General features: G+C 51.8%; 1 protein-coding gene and 1 pseudogene across 7 annotated transcripts in view; one reads left to right on the top strand and one right to left on the bottom strand.

Moving 5' to 3' along the window:
• Positions 1-26320, bottom strand: part of ARAP1 (ArfGAP with RhoGAP domain, ankyrin repeat and PH domain 1) — a 73325-nt gene that overhangs the window by 23200 nt on the left and 23805 nt on the right. For 4 of the 7 annotated variants that reach the window (XM_066367791.1, XM_066367819.1, XM_066367781.1 and 1 more), the window contains 10 exons: positions 21259-21810; positions 8081-8244; positions 7128-7210; positions 6406-6536; positions 6139-6294; positions 5715-5784; positions 5298-5418; positions 4731-4933; positions 3982-4088; positions 869-1068 (listed from right to left, as the gene is read on the bottom strand). In XM_066367791.1, the coding sequence (XP_066223888.1) occupies positions 869-1068; positions 3982-4088; positions 4731-4933; positions 5298-5418; positions 5715-5784; positions 6139-6294; positions 6406-6536; positions 7128-7210; positions 8081-8244; positions 21259-21767 (1744 nt within the window). In that variant the 5' untranslated portion in view covers positions 21768-21810. Of the gene's footprint in view, positions 1-868; positions 1069-3981; positions 4089-4730; positions 4934-5297; positions 5419-5714; positions 5785-6138; positions 6295-6405; positions 6537-7127; positions 7211-8080; positions 8245-16329; positions 16657-21258; positions 21811-26320 lie in introns of those variants that run through there. The other 3 variants (XM_066367825.1, XM_066367810.1, XM_066367835.1) reach the window with 2 other exon arrangements.
• Positions 1431-2100, top strand: LOC136389682 (small ribosomal subunit protein eS12 pseudogene; annotated as a pseudogene).

Genomic DNA, 26320 nt, shown 5'->3' on the forward strand with positions numbered 1-26320 from the left:
AATGATCTCCCTCACTTACCCAGACAAGGCCTCCTCCTCTCTCTTGTGACTCCAGCAGCTGCCTCCTTAGTAGTCTCCAGCATCACTCCCTCTAACTCAGCTTCTAACCAGCCAGAATCTGATGCATAAATCTGACCAAGTCCCCCTGCCCACTGCTTCCCATTCCCCTCTGGATGATATAACAGCTCCTCCGTCTGCCTGGCCTCCTTCCACTCTTCTGATGGGACAGGGGTGCTGGACCCCAAGAGGCCTGAGCTAAAACCCAGACTCACTTACTTGTCATATGACCTCTGAACAAGCCATTTTCCCCGTCTGTGCTGCAGTGCCCTACCCATGATGTGATAAGTTAAATCTCTGCCTTGCAGGGTAAGGATGCCGCTTAAATCTTGGTGGGAGAGCCTGACCAGTGATAGTGCAGTGGATAGTGTCGACCTGGGATGCTGAGATCCCGGGTTCAAAACCCCGAGGTAGCTGGCTTGAGTGTGGTCTCATTCAGCTTGAGCATGGGGTCACTGGCTTCAGCATGAGATAACTGACATGATCCCATGGGTGCTGGCTTGAGCCCAAAGGTTGCTGGCTTGAGCAAGGGGTCCTGGCTTGGCTGAAGCCCCCCAGTCAAGGCACATATGTGAAGCAATCAATGAACAACTAAAGTGCTACAACTATGAGTTGATGCTTTTCATCCCTCTCTCTCACAAAAAAAAAAATTTTTTTAATCTTGGTGGGGGAGGCCTGGTGCACAGGTGCAGCTTCATAAACAATCTCTGACTACTGTCTTCACTCCTGCCCCTCCAGCCAGACAGACCACCTACCACCTGATACACCAGCCCTGTCCTGCCTTGGCCCAGTTCCCCGCCCTGACACACACCTGCACAGCGCTTGCAGATGACGACACAGAGGTTGATGGAGGCCCAGTCAGGCTGGGCAGCCCCGCAGTCAGCACAGAACCTGTTAGGGGCCACGGCCCAGATGCGCTCGGCCACCTCCGAGGTAGACAGGGCTTCGGCAATGGCTCCCTGCATGGCCTCTAGCCAGTGCTCCTTCTCCAGTTCTGATTCGGCCGAGAAGCTGAGGACACAGGAATGGGGGGAGGGAGGCTGGTGGAAGAAGGCTCAGAGGGATCTGGGACAGCATAAAGGGGCATAAAGGGACAGCATGAAGTGGGGGGAACATAGTGTTGCGAGCTCATAGTCAGAAGAGGGAGGCATCCTTAGTCAGTGAGGAAGGTGAATGTGGACAAAGGCAAGGACACCAGGAACCTGAGAGATATGAGTGCTGGGGGAATTCTGAGGGGGCTCTCGCCCACCCAGGGAGTGCAAAAGGCTATTGGGAAGAAATGATACCTGGGCTAAGACTTGACAGATGACAAGGGCTTAGCAAGGTAGAGGTGGAAGGACTTTCTAAACAGAAAAGAGCATGTGTCAAGGGGCATGATGGTACATGAGAGAGTCCAGGACCTGTGAGCAGGATGGGCAGACTGGCAGAGAAGAGGCTGGAGGACAGACAGGGATAAGCCTGTGCCAGGCAGAGGAGGTCAAAATGCACCCAGAGGACAATGGAGAAGCAGTGGAGGGTTTCAGCAGGGAGGAGGGAAGGAGGCAGAACGTCTTCCCCTCTGGCTCTTTCTTTCCCTGATGCCGTGGCGCTGCCATGTGCATTTCAGATTTGGCTCAATCCGAAACCCACTGCAACGGCCAAAAAAGGCAATGCTCCCGCAGGTGTAAAGGATGCTAAGACTGCTTTAAGAGACGTGCTGAAGACCGCCCCACCCACGAAGGCCTAGCCGTGCAATCTGCGAAGCTGCCAAGGCCTTAGCCTGGTGCTGCGCCCATCTGCGTGTGCTCACACCCAACTGCTTGAGCCTATCTATGTACGTCAGGTTCCTAGAAGCCTTCGATGCTGAACACCAAATTAACCTAATTAAAGTTGATGACAAGAAACTTGGTGAATGGGCAGGTCCCTGTAAAACTGACAGAAGGAAAACTCCAGAAAGGGGTTGGTTGCACTTGTGAGGTAGTTAAGAATGATGGCAAAGAATCTCAAGCCAAGGATATCATCAAAGATTACTTCAAATGCAAGAAATGGACAAATAAAACTTAAGGAAAAAAAAGAACAGCCTGACCAGGTGGTGGCGCACTAGATAAGAGCGTCAGACTGGGACGCAGAGGACCCAGGTTCAAAACCCTGAGGCAGTGGTAGTCAACCTGGTCCCTACCGCCCACTAGTGGGCGTTCCAGCTTTCATAGTGGGTGGTAGCGGAGCAACCAAAGTATAAATAAGATAGATTTAACTATAGTAATTTGTTTTATAAAGATTTATTCTGCCAAACTTAGCGAAAATCTGACATAAAATACTTGATAAGTAATTATTATTATATGCTTTAACTTGTTGTAACTCTGCTTTATAAATTTTATAAAGTAAAGTTACTTCCCTACTTTATAAATCACCATTACTGTGAACTGGTGGGCAGTTAGAAAATTTTACTACTAACAGAGATACAAAAGTGGGCGGTAGGTATAAAAAGGTTGACTAACCCTGCCCTGAGGTCACTAGCTTGAGTGCGGGCTCCTCCGGCTTGAATGTGGACTCATCAGCTTGAGCGCAGAGTCACTGGCTTGAGTATGGGATCACAGGCAAGGTCGCTGGCTTGAGCCCAAGGTTGCTTGCTTGAGCAAGAGCTCACTGAGCAAGGACTACAGCAGACTGGAGTCCCCCAGTCAAGGCACATATGAGAAAGCAATCAATGAACAACTAAAGTGCTGCAATGACAAGTTGATGCTTCTCATCTCACTCCATTCCTGTCTCCCTGTCTCTTAAAACAAAACAAGAAAACCCCATACTACTAGACACACAAGTGTAGATTTCAGGAGAAAAACCCAGCTGGAGACAGAGATTTGGGCAAAAGGCAAAGGCAATGACGACCAGGGTGAGGAGAGGAAGGCTAGTGTTGACTGAGCAGTTCCTGCACCCGTGTCGGGTAACAGCTTTACAAAGATTGCCGAGATCCTACACACAGAGGAGGGAACTGAGGCACAGAGAGGCCACGTGATTTTCCCACATGATACAGAATATAGGCCACAGATGTTAGAGAATGAACTGTGTCCTTCTAAAATTCGTAGGTTGAAGCCCTCGTCCCAATGTGACTGCATCTGGAGATAGGGCCAGGTTAAATATTGTAATTTCATAGGAGGGGGGGCTCTAATCCGACCAGACTGAAAGGGAAACCAGACAGCACACCGAGGAAAGGCCATGTGAAGACACAGTGAGCAGGCAGCCATCTACAGACTAGGAAGAGAAACCAACACTGACAGCACCTGGACCTTGGACTTCCAGCCCCCAGAACTGTGAGAAAAATAACTTCTATGTAAGCCACACCGCTGTTTAAGCCCCTCGGTCTGTGTATTCTGTCACGGCAGCAGAGCTGCCTGATACACAGGATTTGAACCAGGTACAACACAGTGCCTCAGAGGTGGCGACTGAAGGCCTGGGAATAGGTGAGCCTATCCAGGGAGCAGACAGAAGACAGAGGCAGACCACAGAGAGACAGCTGAGGCCAGAGGAAACCAAGATAATGGAATCTTAGAGGCTCAGGGAGTAGTACCCAGGACAAGTCCCAGGAGACAGGAGAGGAGAACAGCCTTTGATTTCAAGCAAATACTAATGACAGAAAAACACTTCCGAGGGAGCAGGGCGGTCTAGGGACAGCAGGATGAGTGGGTGGCACACAAAGCCAGTTTGGGCCACTCTGGGAGCAGTGTGGCAGCGAAGGCGGAACTGTGATGGTCCGAGTAGGGAAGGGCAAGAGTGGGATTTCTTAGAAGGGAGGGGTCAGAGCAGGTTAGCGAGTGAAGGTGAAGGACCCACAGGGGTGGGCAGGGCTGGGAAGGGAGGAGCACTCTATCCTAGAAGAGGGGCACATTCCCACATATGCAAGAAAAAAACAGGAGGGAGTGAGGATGCAGGTGAGCGACGGGGGCTCACCTGAAGATGCGGTAGGGGGTGGTTAGATCGAAGCTCCGCCGGTCCACTTCCTTCACATTGCCCACACTCATGTCGATGAAGGTGATGCCAATGCCCAGGTGGTACTCCTGGGCAGGGAGGTGGAAAGAAGTGAGGGCAAGGCCTGGAGGGTGGAGCTCAAGGCCCAGGAAGGGATAGAGAGAAAGGGGAGGTGGTACCTTAGGGACTAGAAAGTATCTAGAGCAGCGGTTCTCAACCTGTGGGTTGCGACCCCAGTGGGGTCGCCTAAAGCCATCGGAAAATACATAATGCATATCAGGTATTTACATTCCGAATCATAATTGTAGCAAAATTACAGTTATGAAGTAGCCACCAAAATTATTTTTTGGTTTGGGGTCACCGCAACATGAGGAACTGTATTGCGGGGTCACGGCATTAGAAAGGTTGAGAACCACTGATCTAGAGCTAAGATAAAGGAGGGTTCAGGAATCTGGGCGTGGGGAAACGGACACAGGCTCAGAGGCCATGTAGCAATAGGATGGGAGGGTAGCGCTCAGAGACCAGGCAGGGGATGGGATCAGAACTAAGGGCAGAAAGAGGAGCAAGCAAAGGGCTGGGCTTGGTCAGGAAACAAGAAAAAGGAAAAGGACAGAGCTAAAAGACCAGGTGGGCAAGGGAGAGGCTAACCAGGTGGGCATGGGGTCAAGATAAGGGACCAGAGTAGGCATGGAGCAGGGGAAGGTTTAGCATCCTGACCCACCCGTTCGCACCTCCAGATTCTTGTAAAGCTGCACTTTGTCCCCAACCACAGCCACATACAGTTTATTCTTGAAGCCACGTAGCTCCAGGCTGCCGGCACGGTCAGGAGGCTCTAAGCCTTGAACACCCAACAGAGAAGCACTAGACAGCCGGGCCCGGGCACGCTGCTCAGCCACTGCCTGCTGCAGGGCCTGCATCCACTCCTTCCGCTCCGCTGTGGGCAAAGGGGAAGGAGTAAGCCCGAGATCAGCTTGGCAGGGGACCCCCTATGAAGAAGCCCAGACTGGCCCACCTATCTCTGACTATATCTGAGTTCTCTGACTTGGACAACCTCAGGCTGCAAGCCCAGCTATGACACTTAGCCTATTCAAGCCTGCTTCCTCCTGTAAATGGAATGTGGTTCTGAGGGCTCAGTGAGTGTCTCAAACACAGAGCCAGTCAGAAGGTACCCCCCTTTCAGCCCCACATCACAGAGGGTTGACTCCTCTCTGGGTTGGATGTAGGGGAAGCAGATATGCCCTGGTTCTGCTGTCCTTATCAAGCCAAACTGCCAGTCTTCTTCCTGCCCCGCTCCCCACCATCACTCTCTGCCCGGAAGGCAAAGGTCCGGTTGTTTGTGATCACTTCAAACTTCTGGTCCCCAATGGCAGCCACACGGGAGATGCAGGCCACAGAGATAAAGCGCTTCGAGTAGGCATCCTGGGGAAGAGAGAGGAGCTGTTATGTGGAGGGTTCCCGGAGGCCCAGCCCCGCTCCTGACTCCCTCAACCTCAGATAAAACAATGGCTATAGCCCCATCTCCCACAAGTGGTCAGGGACAACCCACACGCTGACCTTGTCCACGGCCCACAGCTGACCAATAGGCCAGAAGAACATGGTTTAAGGCATCAGACTGGGGCTCTGGGAGAACTCATTTGGGGAGGGACTCTGCCTGGGTCCAATGTAGGGCCAAGCTGGAACAGGGAGGTCGCAGCAGGGACCAACACAGGCCTTACCTTGTTACTATCAAAGTATCGCAGGTAATCGGCATCCAGTTTCACCCATCGCTTCTGATATATGTAAGATCTGGAGACGCAGAGGCAGAGGAACAACACAGCAAAGGATTGGGGATTAAGGAAGAGGCTCCAGGATTACCTCAGCCCCCTCTGATAGCCACATACAAAGTAAGGAAAAGCCTGGTCCAAGAAAGGAAGGATACCCAAATGGTCACTGACAAGATGGATTTTTAAGAGTGACTGAAGCTGGACTCAAAGAAGGACTTCCCAACATTATGAGTAATAAAACACAGGTGTTGTGGCAATCATCAGAGGTAACAGTCTGCACAGAGGGAGTCCTGCTCAAATAACCTTGACCCCTCTGGTTTTCAGATCCATGACACCAGCATATTAGAGCAATGTGCACCCAACAGGCCTCACTCACCCCTGTGGTGGGTTCTTGTCCAGCCAGCCAGCCTTGATGACCGGTGTGATGGGGGCGGGGCCCCCAGACAGTCGATCCATGGGGTGGGGAGGGAGCTGCGGGATCAGGAGGCTGCTGGGTAAGGATGAGCTCAGGTTGCTGGTGTGCCATCCACCACTGGAGGGAGAGGAAAGGAAATGAAGGAGCCAAGGTGGGGGCCCTGGTGGGGTGGGGGCTAAGGAAATGGGGGCGTTGGATGGCACAGCCACCCAAGAGAAGTAGACTCACTTGGAGATGCCCTCGTAGGCATGGTCATCCTCTTCTTCATCCCCTTGGTCGTCCTCTGACAGTTCCTCCCCCTCACTCAGCAGACTGGCCACACGCACAGCACGTGGGGCTGGACTCACTGCAGGCTCCTCCTGCCCACCCCAGAACCACTGAGCATCATGCTTCCCTTCAAGCCCCAGATAACACTGACTTAGGAGCTGCCACGCCCCCTCTGTCCACTCCATTCCTGACCCACACACCTTAGCACTACTTGTGTTTCCTCACACTCCCCTCTTCCCACTGGCAGGCTGCACAGGGACCCAGAGAGACAGGGCCACACTAGCCCAGATCAGAGACAAAAATCCTCCAGAAAGACTCAGGGATGGAGAGTAAGACACTCAGAGAGAGTGACACGGGAACACAGAAAGTGAAACCAAGACTGAAGGACAGATACTCTAAGACAGCTATGCTCAAAACACCGAGGGGGAGAAGAGGTCACTCGAAGCCTTCCAGATGCAGCTGAAGACTGGAGCTGGAGCCACAAACCAGACCCCCCACATTTCTGGCCCAGCACTGAGACTTGAGACTCTGTGCCTCATCCCTGACCCTCACATGGCAAGACAATGGAGGGGGAAGGGAACTCCCATGGAACGGCTGCCCATCATCTATCTGGTGGTCCCAGGACCCGAAAGGCAGCTAGGCAGCCCACCTTCCCCCAGACAGCAGACAGCCCAAACACTAACCGCGGCCTGGCCCACCTTCTTGGTCATCACACCAGCCGAGGCTCCTGGCCCCTCCTCTGGGGCCTCATCGTAGTCAGAATCATCTGGGGAGGAGGGGGGGTTGGGGAAGACTCAGAAGCAAGGAGCCTGGACCCCCTTCCCGGGCACTGCGCCTGGCTTCACAAAGGTCACCTTCAGCCTGACCTGTGCTGACGCAGTGGATAAAGCATTGACCTGGAATGCTGAGGTCACCAGTTCAAAACCCCAGACTTGCCAGGTCCAGGCAATTACAAGAAGCAACTACTTCAACTTGATGCTTCCCATTCCTCCCCCACCCCTTCTCTCTCTTCTCTCTAAAATCAATAAATAATACCTAAAAAATAAAAACAAATAAACAAACAGGCAAAAAAAACTCAAAACCCAAAGGTCACCCTCAGCTCAAGAGAGACACCTCCCCACACACACAGCCTCGCCTGGCTTGCAAAATGAAGGCACAGTACATGGGAACAGGAAGTACTATTTATACTCTTGGGGCCTCACAGGACAGCACTAGGGGGTGCCTGGTCACCACAGGGAGGTCTGAAGAGGCAGCAAGCTTGGGGGTCAGGGGCGGGGACTATCTAAAAAAGGCTAAAAAAAAAAAAGAGCAACATGAATCAAAAACCAAGAAAAGTGAACATTCTAAGGGGCAGCAAACTAACCATGACCATGAAAAATAGCCCCCAACTTTTAAACCATGGGCAGCTCAGAAATATGCCATGTGCCCACACCTAACAGTCAGTAGGTCAGATAAGTCAGTGCTATCTCTCTTTTGAGAGTAAAGAGAATGATGCTTACCTGTCCAGGGGCCAGACAGGGGGTCGGAGGCAGGGCCCAACCGGAAGGGGAATGGAAACCTTGCATCTTTGCAGACTACTAGAGGGCCAGACCCCAGGCCACCCCCCCAGAGCCCCAGGCCCAGCTGTGGCACTCACCGAACTCTGGAAGCAGGCGAAGAGGCTTTGGGGGAATCTCTGGGGGGCTGGGAGACGGGGGCTGGGGAGGGCCCTGCGGGAAGATGGCCAGGGGCTCCTCAGGTTCTCGCTGGGGAGAGCATGACAGTGGTAATGACAGCGATTCTTCCTCCTTGTAGGGAAGGCTAGGAACAAACCAAAAGTTGGACAACAGGGGTTAGCTCAGTGTTGCTGAGTCACTGGGCTAGCATCACTATGAGACAGAGTCAGGACTCAAACCCACTGGGTCCTAGCTCACCTGAGCTCAGCAAAACTCATTTGTTCTAAAAATTCAAACAGGAGCCCTCCTCCACACAGCCCTCCTTGACTTCATCCCCTGTCCCAAACCCTTAAGCTCCCCAGAGCCTAAAGAAAGCAGGCACCTTCTTTAGCTGTATTGCTGTGACATGGTGACCTGTTCCCACAGCTCTAGCTTTTAGACACATGCACCCATGGCGTCTCCACTGTTGAAGAAGAATGAAGACCAGAGTGGGGTGTGGGTGGTTTACATGCTAGCCTGGGGAGTCAGGGAAGGCTGGAAGGTGAGGCTTGAGCTGAGCTTTTAAGGATCAGAAATTTGGCCCTGGCTGGTTGGCTCAGTGGTAGGAGCCAGGTTGGCCAGGCGTGTAGATGTCCCGGGTTCGATTCCCAGTCAGAGAACACAGGAGAAACGATCTTCTGCTTCTCCACCCCTTTTCCTCTCCCTTCTCTCTCTCTTTCATGCAGCCATGACTCGATTGGTTCAAGCACATCAGCCCTGGGCACTGAGGAGGGCTCTGTGGAGCCTCTGCCTCGGTTGCTAAAAATAGCTTGGTTAAGAGCATGGCACCAGCCTGACCAGGCAGTGGCGCAGTAGATAGAGCGTCGGACTGGGATGTGGAGGACCCAGGTTTGAGACCCTGAGGTCGCCAGCTTGAGCGCGGGATCATCTGGTTTGAGCAAGGCTCACTCGGTCCACCGTAGCCCCTCGGTCAAGGCACATATGAGAAATCAATCAATGAACAAATAAGGAACCAACAACGAAGAATTGATGTTTCTCATCTCTCTTCCTGTCTGTCTGTCCCTATCTGTCCCTCTCTCTGACTCTCCCAGTCTTTGCCACAACCCCCCCCCCCAAAAAAATATGGCACCAGATAGGCAGAGCATCAGCCCAAGATAGGGGTTGCCAAGTGAATCCCAGTTGGAGCACATGCAGGAGTCTATCTCCCCTCCTCTCAACTCAAAAGAGAAGGCAGGGAAAAAAAGGATCAAAAGTTTGTTGGCAAATAGCAGGGGGGAAATGAAATGAAATGAGCACTGAGGCGTAGCAAGCAGGACAGAGACTTAGAAACCAGGTCCCGAGGTCCTGAGTTGTAGGTCTCTGGCTCAAGACTACCTTCTCTCTTGTCCCAGACACAGATATTCACCATCCCCCAGATGAACTTAGATGTCTCAACCTCACCTGACACCACCACACTCCTCTTGTACACCAGCTCCTCATCTCTATCACTTCCCTGACTCCCTAAGGCTGGGTTTGGGGGCCCTGGGCTCCCATAACCCAGTGCCCCTGTCTGTCTGTCTCAGCACAGATCACACCGCTCCCAGGAGGCTGGCAGTCTCCCAAAGGGCTCTGACATCAGAGATGTGGGTTTGAACTTTGCCTCAGTCTTAGTTCCTGTGTGTCCTGGGGTAAGCACCCAGCCACTATGAACTTGTTTCCTTTTCTGTGGAGTGGGGACTGCATCATCAACCAGACAGGGTAGTTGGAGGATTAACCAATACAAGGAGCATCATGTGCCAGCACACAGGATGTGAAGGGACCACCAGCTGGAACAAGGTGTCTGAGACCTGCAGGCCTGGCCCCACCCATTATCTCTGCAAAGGTCCAGCAGGGGCCAAGGAGGAGCACCAGAGTGCATGGACAACTCTTCCTACCGGTTATTTTCAGCCTAGCCTATTGCCCAATGTTTGTGGCAGTGACCGATGGTGTGTGACTACTGCAAAAGCAAGGAAGGAAGGGCTGGTGTGACCATGATGTCAGCCTCTGCTCCTGCTGGGGCTGCCTCCAGGACCCTCCCTCTCCCTGGTCTCTGACTGGGGAACAACTACTCATCCTTATACTCCAAACTCAGCTTCCCCTTCTCTGAAAGTCTTTCCTGATGCCTCCTCATGCTTCCCTAGTCCCTACCTATGTTCCCTTCTATTATGAGCTTTAGACAAATTATTTCAAATAAAAGTTTTAAAGTATCTCCCTCCTTTGTGCCAGGTACTGTGCTGGTATCTAAGCCAGAACCTGAGCTCTAAATCCAGTCTATGGGCTTCTTAGGACACATGGTCACTTCAATATCGCCCTGTCCTCTGTCTTTTCTCCACGTGTGGGCAAAGATTGAATGAAACTCTTCCTTTCTGTGTGAGAATTTGACCTTTAGCTAGCTTCCTTACTTTGTTCTCCTAGAAACCTGCTAAAGGTGGCATGTCAGCCATGCTCTGAGGCAACACTGCCCTTGGCAAGAGTGGCCTGAGTGACAAATTGCACCTAGACTGTGAAAAACTGTAAGCCTGCCTGACCAGGTGGTGGTGCAGTGGATAGAGTGTCGGACTGGGATGCAGAGGACCCAGGTTTGAGACCCCGAGGTCACCAGCTTGAGCGCGGGCTCATCTGGTTTGAGCAAAGCTCACCAGCTTGGACCCAAGGTCGCTGGCTCGAGCAAGGGGTTACTTGGTCTGCTGTAGGCACATGGTCAAGGCACATATGAGAAAGCAATCAATGAACAACTAAGGTGTCACAACGAAAAACTGATGATTGATGCTTCTCATCTCTCTCCATTCCTGTCTGTCCCTATCTATCCCTCTCTCTGACTCTCTGTATCTCTAAAAAAAAACAAAACTATAAGCCCTCTCCTAGTGAAGGAGTAGGAGCTTTGGGCTTCCCTGGATGTGGTGGCTTGTAGCTGGGTACATCCCATGCAGGAAACTGAAACCACACCCGTGGGGTTTTTAGAAAACATATTGGCTTCTCGGGGCAAGGATGTTTAAGCCGGGGTGGCTCCCACACCTGTCCATTATGAGTCTCACTACCTTAACCCTGAGTTGTCCCCTAGAGGGCCACAGGGAATGGCTCCTGGACAGCTATGTAGATAGTGGCATTGACCGTTATGAGGACCCCACAGAGAGGAAAACCTGCCCCGGCCCTGGTGGCCAGCTGGTCCCTCCCTATATGCTTCTCAGGGAATCCAGCCAAGAGGGCCTATGCTAGTCTTGAGGGCATGAATGTTTAGCTGGACCTAAGAAGACCCCCCCGGTGGGTGCTGCAGCAGGCTGTCTCTTCCACTTGACCCTAACTCTCTCTGGAGCAGGGGCAGCTTTGGACTTGATTCTTTATCTTTTTTTTTTTCTTTTTTTTTTTTGTATTTTTCTGAAGCTGGAAACGGGGAGAGACAGTCAGACAGACTCCCACATGCGCCCGACCGGGATCCACCCAGCACGCCCACCAGGGGGCGACGCTCTGCCCACCAGGGGGCGATGCTCTGCCCCTCCGGGGCGTTGCTCTGTTGCGACCAGAGCCACTCTAGCGTCTGGGGCAGAGGCAAGGAGCCATCCCCAGCGCCCGGGCCATCTTTGCTCCAATGGAGCCTCGGCTGAGGGAGGGGAAGAGAGAGACAGAGAGGAAGGAGAGGGGGAGGGGTAGAGAAGCAGATGGGCGCTTCTCCTGTGTGCCCTGGCCGGGAATCGAACCCCGGACTTCTGCACGCCAGGCTGATGCTCTACCACTGAGCCAACCGGCCAGGGCCTGGACTTGATTCTTTATCCCCAAAGCCCAGTACAGGGCCTGGCTGAGTCAGCAACAAGAGTATGATTAAGTGAGTGGGTGGGCAGATGAATGGACAGACGGAACAAGTGGATGAGTGGATGAATGGACAGATTGGCAATTAGGTAGGTGGAGAGGGTGTCCCTGAGGGCTGGGAGGAAAGCAAATGGAAGGGTGAGTGATGACTAAGAGACTGAGTGAGTCCCCACAGGCCCAAGGGCATGACCTGGGGTTTAGGCCCCCAGCTGATCAGGTGCAGTGCCCTACGAGCCCTCTTGGCAGGCAAAGCAATCTATCACACACAGCCTCCCAGACTCCAAGAAGGGGCCCTTGAGGGCTTGGGCTCATCAGCTGAGAGCAGAACTCCAAGCATCAGGCCAGGACCAGTCAGACTGGCCCAGAGGAGGAGGGGACAGGTTCCACCCTTTCCAGCCAAACAGGGCTCAGTGGGCCTGGCTCTCCAACCTTCCCCAGAACCAAGGGCAGCACTGAGGGGAAGATGGTGGCAACAGAGCATGCTTGGAGCCCAGGCAGCCTTGGCTCTACCACCTCTGGTCCCCAATGCTCCCCTATCACTGTTCTGATCATCAGCGAAGGATCTGCCCATCCTAAGGCCTCCCCAGCATGTGGGCTCCCTGAAGCAAATGCTACACTACTTTATTCATGATGGTGGGTCTAGCACTCAGCAGGGTTTAGTAAATAAGTGAAGACCTGGATTAATTAATTCATATTAATTATGTATGTGTGTATGTATTCCCAGCCGTCTTCTAAACACTTTACATGAATTCATTCCTTTACTCACCACAAGGGCTCTATAAGGAATGGCTTACTGTTCTCCCCACTCTACATATGAGGAAACTGAGGCACAGAGACATAAAGTAATTTGCCCTTCATCCTACAGCTGGGATTTACACTCAGGTAATCTAGAACCACAGCTGCAACCTCAAGCACCAGTGATAAATGAGGCCATAGCCTGGATCTGAGGGGTCTAGGCAGCTCTGGAGCTGACATTCAGTCTAAGAGGGAATGTCATCACAGCTGTGAAGACTGCTGTAACCATGGCAAAAGGGAGAGGGGAACAGGTACAAAGGGCTCTTCTCCCAGCAGAGCCTTCAAAGGAAAAGGATTATGTGCTAAGAAGATGGGAGCCAGGGGTCCCCTCATGAACCTCCAGACTTCATTCTAGCCACCTCTTCCAGGAAGCCTCCTGGCTGACCCCTGCCTGCCAACCACAGAGAATCAGCCATGCTGAGTCAGGGCTAAGCCCAGAAAAGGAGAAATAGCCTCAGGAAGTCACAGCATGTGGGAAAACCCCAGGGGAAGGGGCAGAGTCCACAGAGGGCTCCAGCTCAGCTGGAGTCCTGGCCACTCAGTGCTTGCACCCCTACGAACAGCCAAGCTCCAATCTACAGCTGAGGCAAAGCTGGGATGCTTCCTGCTGACTCTGACTCCCTAGACCAGAAGATTAGCCCCAACCTTAAGTATGTGCCCAGTGGCCCTACTGCCAAGCCTTTGTTCAAATAGCTTCCTCTTCCTCACTGCCTTCTCCCTACCACATCAGCCCAGGAAAGCCCACCTGGCTGCTTTAAGCCAGCTAGACGGCCTCTGAGATGCCGATGCAGAGCTGCTCTTCCCGACCCCTTCCCCTGGCTCCTGTGCTCCTTCAGCCCCTTTCTCCTCTATCCAAGTGGCATGTGTACCCATCTGCTCTCCCTCCTATGCCCATAGCAAGCCTGGGCACTCATGGGCAAGGACTGATCCACTCCAGACTGGGCCCTCAGCCTCCAGTTTGCCTTACTGGATTAGGCCAAATACACACAGCCGACATTATACCTAGGGGTTGGGGCACATGTGAGGGGGTCCCAAGCCAAAATGAGTTAGAGTAGGGGGACCACATAATTAATGGCATAAAACAGAACATTCCTGAGAGTTAAAAGAGACACTATTAATAACTATGTCAGGGCAACTGGTGTAAACAGGGCCTGTCCCAGGCAAAATGAGATGTATGGTCACTCCAGCTAACAGCTTTGGAGCCAGGCAGACCAGGGCTTGAATCCTAGCTTGACCATTATCAGTTTGTGACCTCACAAAGCAAGTCACTTCATCTCTGAGCTTCAGTTTCCTCTCTGATCTGCTTCCAGACTTACTGGTCATTCAGTAAGGAAAGCCCTCCCATGTATCATCAGCACAACTCTCTCACCCTGGCTGTGCCTGAAGGAGGCTCAGACCCACCCGCTGGAGCAGGACCTGCTGCATAGCCTCCTCCTGCAAAGTGGCCCTTGGCTCTTTCTTCATATCTTTCTGCCTATATCAATCTCTGGCAAAAGGAACTAGGTCTCACTATAAGGGCAGGTGGGTCACAGAGTGGAGCAGTCTGAATATCTCAGGTTGGCCTTAAATTCATTCTCCACCCACATTCCAGCCATCTGTGACTGAGCTGCATTCCATAAATGCAAACTTTCAGGACTTTGCAAATGCTGTTCCAACTAGAATAGCCTTCCCTGTCCAGCCACCTCCTACTCCTCCTTCAAGAGATCCAAATCATACATCCTCCCCCTCCACTTGGTGCCTCCTCCAGCCTCCACACTTCTGATCATTCAGAATAGCTGTGACTGTCAATCTTTGCCTCACTGAACTGACAGGACCAAAAACCCAGGCCTACACTCTGTCCTAGAATCAGGACCTTCGCCCTAAAATGTCACACAGGCCTTGGAGGAACCCAGGCCAATCCCCACTCCTGGACTCTCACCAGCAGGACCAAAAGACGGGGTTAGGCCCAGTGATCTGAACATATCTGTCTCCTACCCTGACCTCCCCTTCCCACAGGCCTTCGCAGTTGCCTGCTTCCTTATTTGCTCCCTGGCTAGACAAGGCCCAGGCCTCAGTCTTATGCTTCTTGCTTCCTTCACAGCTGCTCCCATTTTTCCTTCTCCATTATGAAACTCAAAGTTCACTCCCTCCAGCATGGCTGTTCTACTGACTTCTGCTCAGGCCATAACACAAAAAGCCCTTCCTGGTGTTTCCCTTGCTTAGATGTGAGGTCTGGACCTTCTGCACATGCTGTGAGAGGGCCAATCCTTCTCCATGCCATGGCAACACCCAACACAGAGGGGGGCTTCAGCAAGTGTGCTGAATGCCTAAATGATCACTGCCCTCTCACATCCAGATCACTGGAAAAGGTCAGCAGCTCCGCTAATCTTCCAGAGTAGTAAATACCCAATGAACTTGCTATCTACCCTCACAACTAGGGCTTCACCCAGTTCTTAACACTTCTCCCTGAAATAAGAGCTATCATTTGCTAAGTACCCTCTATGTCCCAGGCATTCTGCTGGGAGCCTTTTTTTTTTTTTTCAGATCATCAACTCCACTTGCTCAGGACACTCCTCCTCCTCCAGGAAGTCCACCTAATAGCTCCCCTCTCTAAGCTCACACAGCCTATTGTGCCCTTCATGGCTCATCTACCATCATGTCCTCACTGAGCTTCTTCAGAGGCCAGCCCTGCTGCCTGAGAAGGAGGAGGCAGAGGCCTGTGTCTCCCATGGCAGCTCTATGCACTTCCTGACCCTGGTCAGGGTAGCAGGAGGAGAAAGTTCAGTCCTCAGGGAGCTCACATTGTACTGAACCCCTCCACCCATCCCAACTGCCCAACCAGGGCTGGCCCGGCAGGAGAAGGTGCAGACGTCTGCCGAGCCCTACAGAAGATAAGCTGAGCACAGAGGGCAGGGCTGGGTACTTGGGCAGAACCTGGTTAGAGGCATTTCTATGTCCCCAGTGACCCACGCACAGGGTTGTTGAGTTCATTAGAGAACCACAGCATTTGGGGGGAAGGGGAGGCCAGTCCCATTCCCCAACAACATAGATACCCACCACACTACCAGCCCTGGGAAGGAGGAGTAAGAACTAAGCCAACTGAGTACCAGCCCTTGGCAGGTCTCTCTATCACCCTGGACTGGAGGTGGGGAACGGGGGAAACGGTGTTCAGGTGGGAGCTGCCCAGAGGCAAAGCACGCTTGAACTTGACCCTGAAATAAGTCTATCTAAGCCTCCTGAGAGGATCCTCAGTGTGGTGTAGGAAGCTAGAACCAAGATCAGCACTGGGCTCCATACGGAAGCAGTCTGTGTGGCCTAGCAAACAGGGACTATGGGCTTCCAGTGGACCCAGGAGAGAGGCTTATAGGGAGATGGGAAATTGGAAAGCCCAAGGTAAGGGGAGGAAAGAGGAAATGGGGAGAAAAGGAAAGGGCAGGAGGAAAAACAGAAAATGTGGGAAAAGTGAAATAAAAGAGAAAATTCTGAGAGCCAAAACAGGAATGGGGAGGAGAGCAATACAGAAAACAGCCCAGAGGAGACAGGCAGACAAACAGGGATTCCTGCCTTCCCAGGCTCTCAGGAGGAGCCTCCCGCCCCCAGCAGACAGCCCAGCCCAAGGCAGCCCCTCGCTCACCCTCAGACGCCTCCTGGGTCCTGAGCCTGAGGATTCCCACAGCTCTGGCCAGGCGGAGCTGACAGCCTGGCACTTGTTCCCTGAGTGTGTCTGAGGCTAAATCTGGATCCAGGTGTGGTTGTGTGCCTGTGATTTGTGTCTCTGAGCGTCTGCGATCACTGGTCTGAGTGTGTGTTTCTGTGTATAACTGAGGATCTGTCTGGGAGGAGTAAATGAGTGAGAGTGTGAATGTGTTTGTGTGTGTGTCTGCGTCCAGCCCTAGTCTACCCAGGCTTCCTGCTCTCCGCCTCCCCCACCCCCTGCAGCCCTGGCCAACACATACTTCCTGAAAACACTGACTGAGAAAGAGAGAAAAGTCACCCAGAATCCCTTGGGGCAGATCTTTCCTCCCCACTCCCAGCCGCCCCTTCCCCCCCCCCCCCCCCGGGCCTCAGCTGGAATCGGACAAACCAGGTCCCAGTGTCATATAGCTGTCCACTTACTGAGTGGAAGGACAGGAAGCCCTGGCCCTGGCTGGCCCTCCCCACCCCTACAAAGAAGCCCAGAGAGGCTGGGAAAGAGGCTCTTTGAAGGGAGCAAGTTCTGCCATGGCAACAAGTGATCAGCCTACAGAAAGACCACGGATTGGCTGAGACACAAGGCAGCCAAGGGCACAGGTAGGAGGCCTTGCAGTGTAACTCCAGCTGGCGGCTGTCCCCTCTTGGCAAATACTGCATCCTTCTGAGGTATCTCCAGGCATTCAAGTATATAAGAAGGAAACTGAAGCCCAGACTAGTCTAGGAGAGACTCTGTAGAGTGATCCTGGAACACTGATCAGAAATGATCCCTCTGCCACTCTCAGAAAAGCAGGCTCAGGGAGGTTCACATCTATGAGACTTAGAACTGGATAGATTGGCCCCAGGCCAGAAGCAGGATCTGAACATCGGCTTCCATCTGCTGGACTACGTAACTGAGCAAAATTCTCAGCATTTCTGGACACATCAGCAAGTTCCCTATCATAGGCTTAAATAAAGGTGGAAGCGTAGTTCCTTTGGGGGTAAAGTGGGTTCTCCCAGGCCAGACAGAATGGTAAACCTGGTTCTAAGAGTCCTGACCCACCTGGGGCAAGGCGTAAGGGCGCATCCCTGCTGGTTTTCTGCCTTTCTCCTCTTAAGGCCTTTCCTTTCCTAAGACATCTAGGTGACACGGCTGGGTGGTAGAAAGGGATTTGGGAGGGTGAGCTCAGGGCCCTTTGACCCCATTGTTCAGCGTCCAGTGGGCCCTGAGAGCAGCAGCAGAGAAGCTTATGTAGGCTTCATGTATTTAGTCACACAACAGACAGACACTTTCTCAGGGACGATTAAGTGCCTGGGACTGTTCCTGATGGTAGGGATTCAGAGATAAAGAAAACCAACAAGGTTCTCGGCTCTAATGGAGCTGACATTCTTGGACTCCTCTTGACATCACCTGTACACACATGTACTTACACAGGCTCACACCTGACAGTACATAAACACCACACTTGCCAATTCACCACCCACAGCATGAGCACACAAAAATGGACTCATGCTGTTGGAGTCCCCACCCCACCAGCATACATGGGCACATGTATGTGTACAGGGCCCTGATGAACTCCTAAGTTACCACTGAAACAGTATATTAGGGTCACACATCACCTCCCTTAGAATCTGTGCACACTACAACCCTGACAGTTTGCATAAACAAGCACACCTAGAGTCACTATCTCAAGAATACACACGTGCACACACAGCAAATAATCCCAAATTCTGCCGGGGAGCCTGGTGACGAGCTGGCACCAGGCAGAAATGTTCACTCCTACCTGACCAGGCAGTGGTGCAGTGGACAGAGCATCGGAATGGGATGCAGAGAACCCAGGTTCAAAACCCCGAGGTCGCCGGCTTGAGCATGGGCTCATCTGGTTTGAGCAAGGCTCACCAGCTTGAGCCCAAGGTCACTCGGTCTGCTGTAGCCCCCCAGTCAAGGCACATATGAGAAAGCAATCAATGAACAACTAAGGTGCCGCAACGAAGAATTGATGCCTCTCTCCCTTTCTGTCTGTCTGTCCCTATCTGTCCATCTTTCTGTCTCTCTCTGTCTCTGTCACCAAAAAAAAAAAAATGTTCACTCCTCCACCATATGATCTGTTGTAAGAGACCCTAAGATTGAGAGGGTGAGATCCCCATCACCACAGAGTGCTAGCAAAACCAGGAAGGCCATATGAGGAAGCGGGGACTCCTGAAACGGGGCAGGAACAAGCCAGGTTGAGTAGTCTGCCACCATCTACCATGGAGCCTGGGGTTACTGGAAGGGGTGTGAGAGGATGGCGTAGCCAATCAGGCTCCATTCTGGCCCCACCCCTACCCAGCCTTCACCTGGTACATACACAAGGTTCCAGCTGCTGTGAATTTTCCACTACTGGGCTTTAACGACTTTGTACATTCTAGGAGCACTAGGACTACAGATGCTCAGAATTCCAAATGTCAAAGTCCCCAAGACACAGAAAGCCAGACTTGGCAGCCCACTACACTCTGCCCTAAGGAACAGTTCCAAATTGCAAGGAATAATTGTTTATAAATTCTCTCAGCATGGAATAAATTCCAGGTCCTTTCACTACAAGGGGCCAGATTCCTAACCATGGAAGCCTGGCCTCCCCCAGAGGTTGGCGAAGTGGTTAAATTTAGACAGGCTCTGAGTGAGGGCTGGTACGTGGGGAGTGCATAGGACTTCTTCTCTAACTTGCAAGTCTCCTGAACTCAGCTGTTGGCACCAGAAGGACCATGAAAAGCCAAGGAGGGTACCTGGTGGGGAAACAAGCCCAGAGGGGCAGCTCCTAATGGGAGTCACAACGCTAGCTGGGCCTGCCCCAGGTATCCTGCCTCCTAAGCAGGAATCTAGACCTCCACTGCCCACCAGGGGTTTTGCCTCCTCAGCCTTGGTGAGCTCCCTCTGAACAGGGCCCTACCTCCTGCCCTGATTTATCCATTTCCATAGCTCCGCCAGACACACACACCCATCCTGATGGAATTAATGGAAATAGAAATAACTCCTGCATGCAGGGCAATGGCCACTAGAGGTCGCAACGGCACCAGGAAACTCCAATCTAGGCTGCAAGCCAAGCTCTTGGGGGACCCTAGTACCATCCCTAGTTGTATGAACCAGAAAAGGCACAAACCCTTTTTGTTCTTCCACCCATCAGACTTCAGAACACTACAACCCTGGCTTGCCTTTAAGGCCGCTTACCCAGTGCCTCTCTCTGGGTGGGGAAAACCTCCTAGGTCCTACATGTACACAGAGGCTCCCTGAGCATATACTTCCATGGATCCAGCCAGTGCTTCCCTCCCTTCTCTGAGCTGCAGTTTCTCTGCTTGAAAACAGAACACATATACCCCAGAAGGCTTGCTGCAAGGATCAAATGAGATCATGTAAGCAAAGCACCCAGCATAGTGCCCAACAATAATAGGGACCAGGAGACCTCTGTCTATACATCTCTTCCTCCTCCAAGAAGCCTTCCCAGATCAGGCTGACTAGGTCTAAGTGCTGCAATAAATCTCCATTACACCCCTAAGTACATAACCAGCCCCAGGTGGGAATACTCCCTCCTAGGTGGGCATCCCAGCAAAGGCAGAAAGGAGGGCACATGTGAAAGAATTTAAAATGGAACATCCACAGAAATAGGAGGAATAGCAAGAAAACAAGAAATACTGCCCTGGCCGGTTGGCTCAGTGGTAGAGCGTCGGCCTGGCGTGCAGGAGTCCCGGGTTTGATTCCCTGCCAGGGCACACAGGAGAGGCGCCCATCTGCTTCTTCACCCCTCCCCCTCTCCTTCCTCTCTGTCTCTCTCTTCCCCTCCCGCAGCCAAGGCTCCACTGGAGCAAAGTTTGCCCAGGTGCTGAGGATGGCTCTGTGGCCTCTGCCTCAGGCGCTAGAATGGCTCTGATTGCGGCAGAGCAACGCCCCAAGATGGGCAGAGCATCGCCCCCTGGTGGGCATGCCGGGTGGATCCCGGTTGGGCGCATGCAGGAGTCTGTCTGGCTGCCTCCCCGTTTCCAGCTTCGGAAAAATACAAAAAAAAAAAAAGAAAGAAATACCAGAATCCAGAGGGGAGAAAACAATTCTGAGGAAGGAGGGCAAGTAGGATGAGGTCTGAGAAGTGTCCCCAGGATTTGGTGACACGTGGAAAGAGCAGCATAAAGGGGAAAGCCAGAGCACAGCACCAGAACCTGGGCAGTCCCTGCTCCCACACAAGCTCACCATCCGAGGCTCCATCTACATGCTACCTAGAGTCAGCTGACTCTAGAACATACCCCGAACCCCCACAGTATCTCAAACTTACCAGGCCCCATCCTGAACTCTAGACTTCCTCCTACACTAATTTCTGTCCCTGGGTCCCCAGGTCAGTGATGGCACCATTGTTCACCCAAGATGGAAACCTGGACGCTACTGCAGCTCCCCATGGCCTCTCCACTCACAGCCTGGTTGTCCTCAAGTCCTGTCCACTCTAGAAACGATTTCTTTCTCTAATCTGCCTACTTCTTTCATGCAGTCTGGGTGGGGACACCACACCTGGCCCTGTGCCTTACTGGTCTCCTAGTCTCCTTCCCCACCAACCCCATCAGCAGCCAGAATCATCCTTTTAGCACTCAGCTTTCATCAGATCATTCTGCTTAAAACCATCCTGGATGCCCACCTGGCCTTCACAGCACATCCCACCAGCACCAGCCACAAGCCTCACCCTCACTTCACCTAGCAGTTCAGCCACACTGTCAGCCCAAAGTAATCCAGAAGGTGCTTCCTACTTCTGAGTTGCACGTGCTGTTCCCTCCACTGGGAACAGCCTTTCTATCTACAGTACCAAAAGTCACAAACCCCCTCTCCACCCTCTAGGATCCTCTGCCCATGTACCTCTTACCCTGGATGGCATCCACTCACCTCACAGGTGGACGTGGGGGCCCAATGCGAGGCGGCACAAGTGGAACACTTAGCTCTACCGAATGCCTCTTGGCAGGCAGTGGGGGCAGTACAGGGTCTGGCACAGCTGTGGATGGGGCAGAGAAGCAGGCAGGAGGAAGGCAGCTCCTCCGGGGTGGTATGGGTGGGGCAGAGGGTGGTCCCTCATCCACTCTAGCTGCGGTTAGTGGCTCAGGGGGAGTAGTGGGTGCAGGCGGTGAGCGGAAGACATGACGCTTCATGGGCACAGGCCGTGGGGTAGAGCGGGGGGCCGGGGCTGGAGGTGCATGGGCACGGAGCAGGCCAGCCAGGATGCGGCGACGGTGGCCGGGGAGTAGCACACCCATGTCCACCAGGTGAGAGTCGCTGAGGCCTTGGCAGTCTGTGGCCCGCACCAGTCCGTGATGTTCAAAAAGCCTGGTGTACTGCTCCAGGTGCAGTGCCTGCAGCCACTCGGCCACCGACAGTGCTGCATCCTCGGCCTCTGTCATGATTCCTGCCAGCAGAGGCCAGCCAGGAGGGCTCTGTCCAGACCTGAAACAGACAGGCAGACAGGCATGGGTGAGAGCCAGCAGCAGGGCTGCCCAGATGTGGTTCCCCTATCAGCCTCCCTGTATGGCTCTCGCACAACATGGGCTCAAACTCTATCCTTGAGCTTTCTCCCCAGTGCCCCATGTGCCAGGCAAGGCCAGGTACTCCCTGGCCTCTGAAAACATAGGCTTTTCCCTCTGCTGGAAACCACCCATCCCCATGGCTACCAAGCACCCAGTTTATGTCTCTTTTAGGAGGCCTTCCAGGACTCAGAGCTGAGGTCCTGCTTTACCCCTCCCCACAGCCTCAGCCACCGCTGCATGGCTGGCCAACAGCTGTGTCTGGCACAAACACACACACTTTTCTGTCCTCTGCAAGACCCGGGCGAGGGCCCAATTTTTTCTAAGGTAGCAGTTCCCAGCTAAGGGTCAGGCCCACAGGCTTAACAAGTATGGGTAGGATTGAGGGATACTACTGCTGGTTCCCCAGCAGGCCCAATCTAGGGATTGAGCTTCACCCCATCTACCTGCCCCTGGAGGAAGAATGCTCCAGGAGGCAAGTGAACCCAGCATCATACAGCCACTGGGGTCCTGGTCCTATGAGTGAGTGACCCCTCCCACTAGCAAGAGGGAAAAGGAGTAATGCTTAGGAAAGGCCATTCATTCATTTGTTCATTCAAAATAGCCTTGCACCGGGCAGTGGAGACTCAGGTCTCATCCCTATACTCAAGAGCTCCTGACCTAGCAAGAGCCAAGAAATAGATGATGCCAAGATGATTAACAGATCAGCCTGATCAGTGGTAATGCAGTGGATAGAACATCAACCTGGGATGCTGAGGTCCCAGGTTCAAAACCTGGCTTGAGGTCACTGGCTTGAGGCCCCTCGTCAAGGCATGTATGAGAACCAATCAATGAACAGCAAAAGTGCTGCCACTACAAGTTCATGCTTCTCATCTCTCTTCCTTCCTGTCTGTCCATCTCTCTCTCTCTTGCAAAAAAAAAAAAAAAAAAGATTAACAGATCAAAAGGGAAAAGTCATCTGATCATCTCCACAGACATAAAAGAGGCATATGATGAAACTCAATACTCACTATACTTAAACAAATAAAAATTTTACTAAAATAAAAATAGGGCCTGACCAGGCAGTGGCGCAGTGGATAGAGTGTCAGACTGGGATGCAGAGGACCCAGGTTCAAGACCCCGAGGTCGCCAGGCTCGCAGGCTCATCTGGTTTGAGCAAAAAAAAAAGCCCACCAGCTTGAACCCAAGGTCGCTGGCTCCAGCAAGGGGTTATTCGGTCTGCTGAAGGCCCACGGTCAAGGCACATATGAGAAAGCAATCAATGAACAACTAAGGTGTTGCAACGCACAATGAAAAACTAATGATTGATGCTTCTCATCTCTCTCCGTTCCTGTCTGTCCCTGTCTATCCCTCTCTCTGACTCACTCTCTGTCTCTGTAAAAAATAAATAAATAAATAAAATTTTAAAATCAAAAAAATAAAAAATAAAAATAGGTTGATACTTCCTTAAACCAAAAACCAGCAACTTGGCCCTGGCTGGTTGGCTCAGCGGTAGAGCGTCAGCCTGGCGTGCGGGGGACCCGGGTTCGATTCCCGGCCAGGGCACATAGGAGAAGCGCCCATTTGCTTCTCCACCCCCCCCCCTCCTTCCTCTCTGTCTCTCTCTTCCCCTCCTGCAGCCAAGGCTCCATTGGAGCGAAGATGGCCTGGGCGCTGGGGATGGCTCCTCGGCCTCTGCCCCAGGTGCTAGAGTGGCTCTGGTCGCGGCAGAGCGACGCCCCGGAGGGGCAGAGCATCGCCCCCTGGTGGGCAGAGCATCACCCCTGGTGGGTGTGCCGGGTGGATCCCGGTCAGGCGCATGCGGGAGTCTGTCTGACTGTCTCTCCCCGTTTTCAGCTTCAGAAAAATTTAAAAAAAAAAAAAAAAAAAACCCCAGCAACTTGCTTAATGGAAAAACAACAGAAAAACTTCCATTAAGGTCAGGAATAAGATAATGATATCCATTTCACTACTACTTCTACTACTGTTACTCATATTGCTCTAAAGTTCTAGAGACCAAAAATAACTAAGAGGTATAAAAATTGAAAAAAGATAAACAATCTATTAGTTACCAATAATATGATTTTTGAGTTGGAAAACCCAAGAAGTTCAACTGAGAAACCATTACAAACAATAAAAAAATTTAGTGAAATTTTTTGTTGGGTTCAAAAGCAATAAAACATAAATCGATACTTATAAGCAATAACTAGGTAAAAACCAGGATGAAAGACCCACTTTACAATAGCATCACAAAACAGGTCCCAGACTGGCATATGGACATCCCAGGTTCAATTCCCTACCAGGGCACAGAGGAGAAGCAATCATCTGCTTCTCACCCCCTCCCTCTTTCCCTCTAGCAGCCAGTGGCTCCATCGTTCAAGCGTAGCCCCGGGCACTGAGTATAACTGTTGAAGTGCATCAACTTCTGGTGCTAAAAACAGCTCAGGCCTGACTAGGCGGTGGCATAGTGGATAGAGCGTCAGACTGGGACACAGAGGAACCAGGTTCAAAACCCCAGGGTTGCCAGCTTGAGCGCAAGCTCATCCAGCTTGAGCATGGGTTCAACAGCTTGAGCGCAGGGTCACTGGCTTGAGCATGGGATCATAGACATGACCCCGTGGTTGCTACCTTGAGCCCAAAGGTCACTGGCTTGAAGCCCAAGGACACTGGCTTGAACCCAAGGTCTCTGGCTTGAGCCCAAGGTCTTGGCTTGAGCAAGGGGTCACTCACTCTGCTGTAGCCCTCCCCCCCCCCCATCAAGGCACATATGAGAAAGCAGTCAGTGAACAACTAAGGTGCCACAACGAAGAACTGATGCTTCTCATCTCTCTCCCATCCTGTCTGTCCCTATTTGTCCCTCTCTCTGACTCTGTCTCTGTCAAAAAAAAAAAAATTGCTCAGTATTCAAGCAGTGGCCCCAGATGGGGTTGCCAGGCGGATCCTGGTCGGGGCACATGTGGGAGTCTGCCTCACTGTCTCCCCTCCTCTCACCTAAAGCAAAAACAAACAAACAACAACAAAAACACAATAGCATCACAAAACATAAAACATCACCCTGGCCAAACAGCTCAGTTGGTAAGAGCATCATCCAGGTGCACAGAGGTTGCCAGTTTGATCCCCTATAAAGGCACATATAAAAACAGATCGATGTTTCTGTCTCTCTCTAAAATCAGTAAGGGAAAAAAACTTTTTTTTCAATATAAAATGCCAATAAACTTTTTTTTTTTTTTTTTGAGAGAGAGAGAGAGAGGTGGGGAGAAAGAGACAGAAACATCAAGCTACTCCTGTATGTGCCGTGACCAGGGATTGAACCGGCAACCACTGTGCTCCAGGGCGACATTCTAACCAACTAGCTATCCGACCAGGGTGTCAATAAGCTTAAAGAGAAATGTGAAAGATCTGTAGGAGGGAAAATCTTCAGTGTTACTGAGAAGCAAAGAGACCTGGACAAATGGACAGACATAGTATGCTCCAAGACAGAAGACAGCATAAAGATACTAACTCTCTCTCATTTATAAATATGCACCAGCCTATTAAACACACAAATTTTTTTTTTCTGAGCTAGACAAGTTGACTTGAAAGTCAATGTAGAAAAATAAACAAGCAGGAAAATCAGGAAAATTCTGGAAGTGTGGAGTGAGGGAAAGGAAGAGTAAAGAATAAGAATCAGCCTCACCACATATTAAAAAATATAAATCCATGGTAATTAAAACAGTACAGTCAGCACTCCATATTTTCAATTCACAGTTGGGAGTTCACAGATGCAGAGGGCCAACTGAAGCATTGATCTGTGCCATTTTAAATAAGAGACTTGAGCATCCATGGATTTTGGTATTCATAAGGGGTTCTGGAAGCCATTCTTCATGGATACTGAGGGACCACTGTACATGTTACTAGAACCAGACAGACTGATTAAACTGAACAGAAAATTCAAAAATAGACCCAACTACATATAAGAATTTAGTATACAATAAAAGGAATTCAAGCCTGACCAGGTGGTGCGCAGTGGATAGAGCATTGATCTGTGGATAGATGCTGAGAACCTAGGTTCTAAGTCTCAAAGTCACCAGCTTGAGCACGGGCTCATTCAGCTTGAGTGCGGCTCACCAGGATGAGCACAGGGCTGCTGGCTTGAGTGGGTGATCATGGACATGACCACAGAGTTGATGCCTTGAACTCAAAAAGGTCGCTGGCTTGAAACCCAACATTGCTGGCTGGAACAAGGAGTCACTGGCTTGGCTGGAGCCCCCCCCCCCCCCCCCATCAAGGCACATATGAGAAAGCAATCAGTGAACAACTAAAGTGCCGCAAATATGAGTTGATGCTTCTCATCTCTCTCTGTCTGTCCCTCTCTCCCTCTCTAAAAAAAAAAGATAAAATAAGAGGAATTCAAACTAGGTGGATGAAGTTGGGATACCTGTGGAGCAATCTAGAAACAAACTAAGTTGGACTCT

Source organism: Saccopteryx leptura, chromosome 1 (assembly GCF_036850995.1).
Source record: "Saccopteryx leptura isolate mSacLep1 chromosome 1, mSacLep1_pri_phased_curated, whole genome shotgun sequence".
Taxonomy (NCBI): Eukaryota; Metazoa; Chordata; class Mammalia; order Chiroptera; family Emballonuridae; genus Saccopteryx; species Saccopteryx leptura.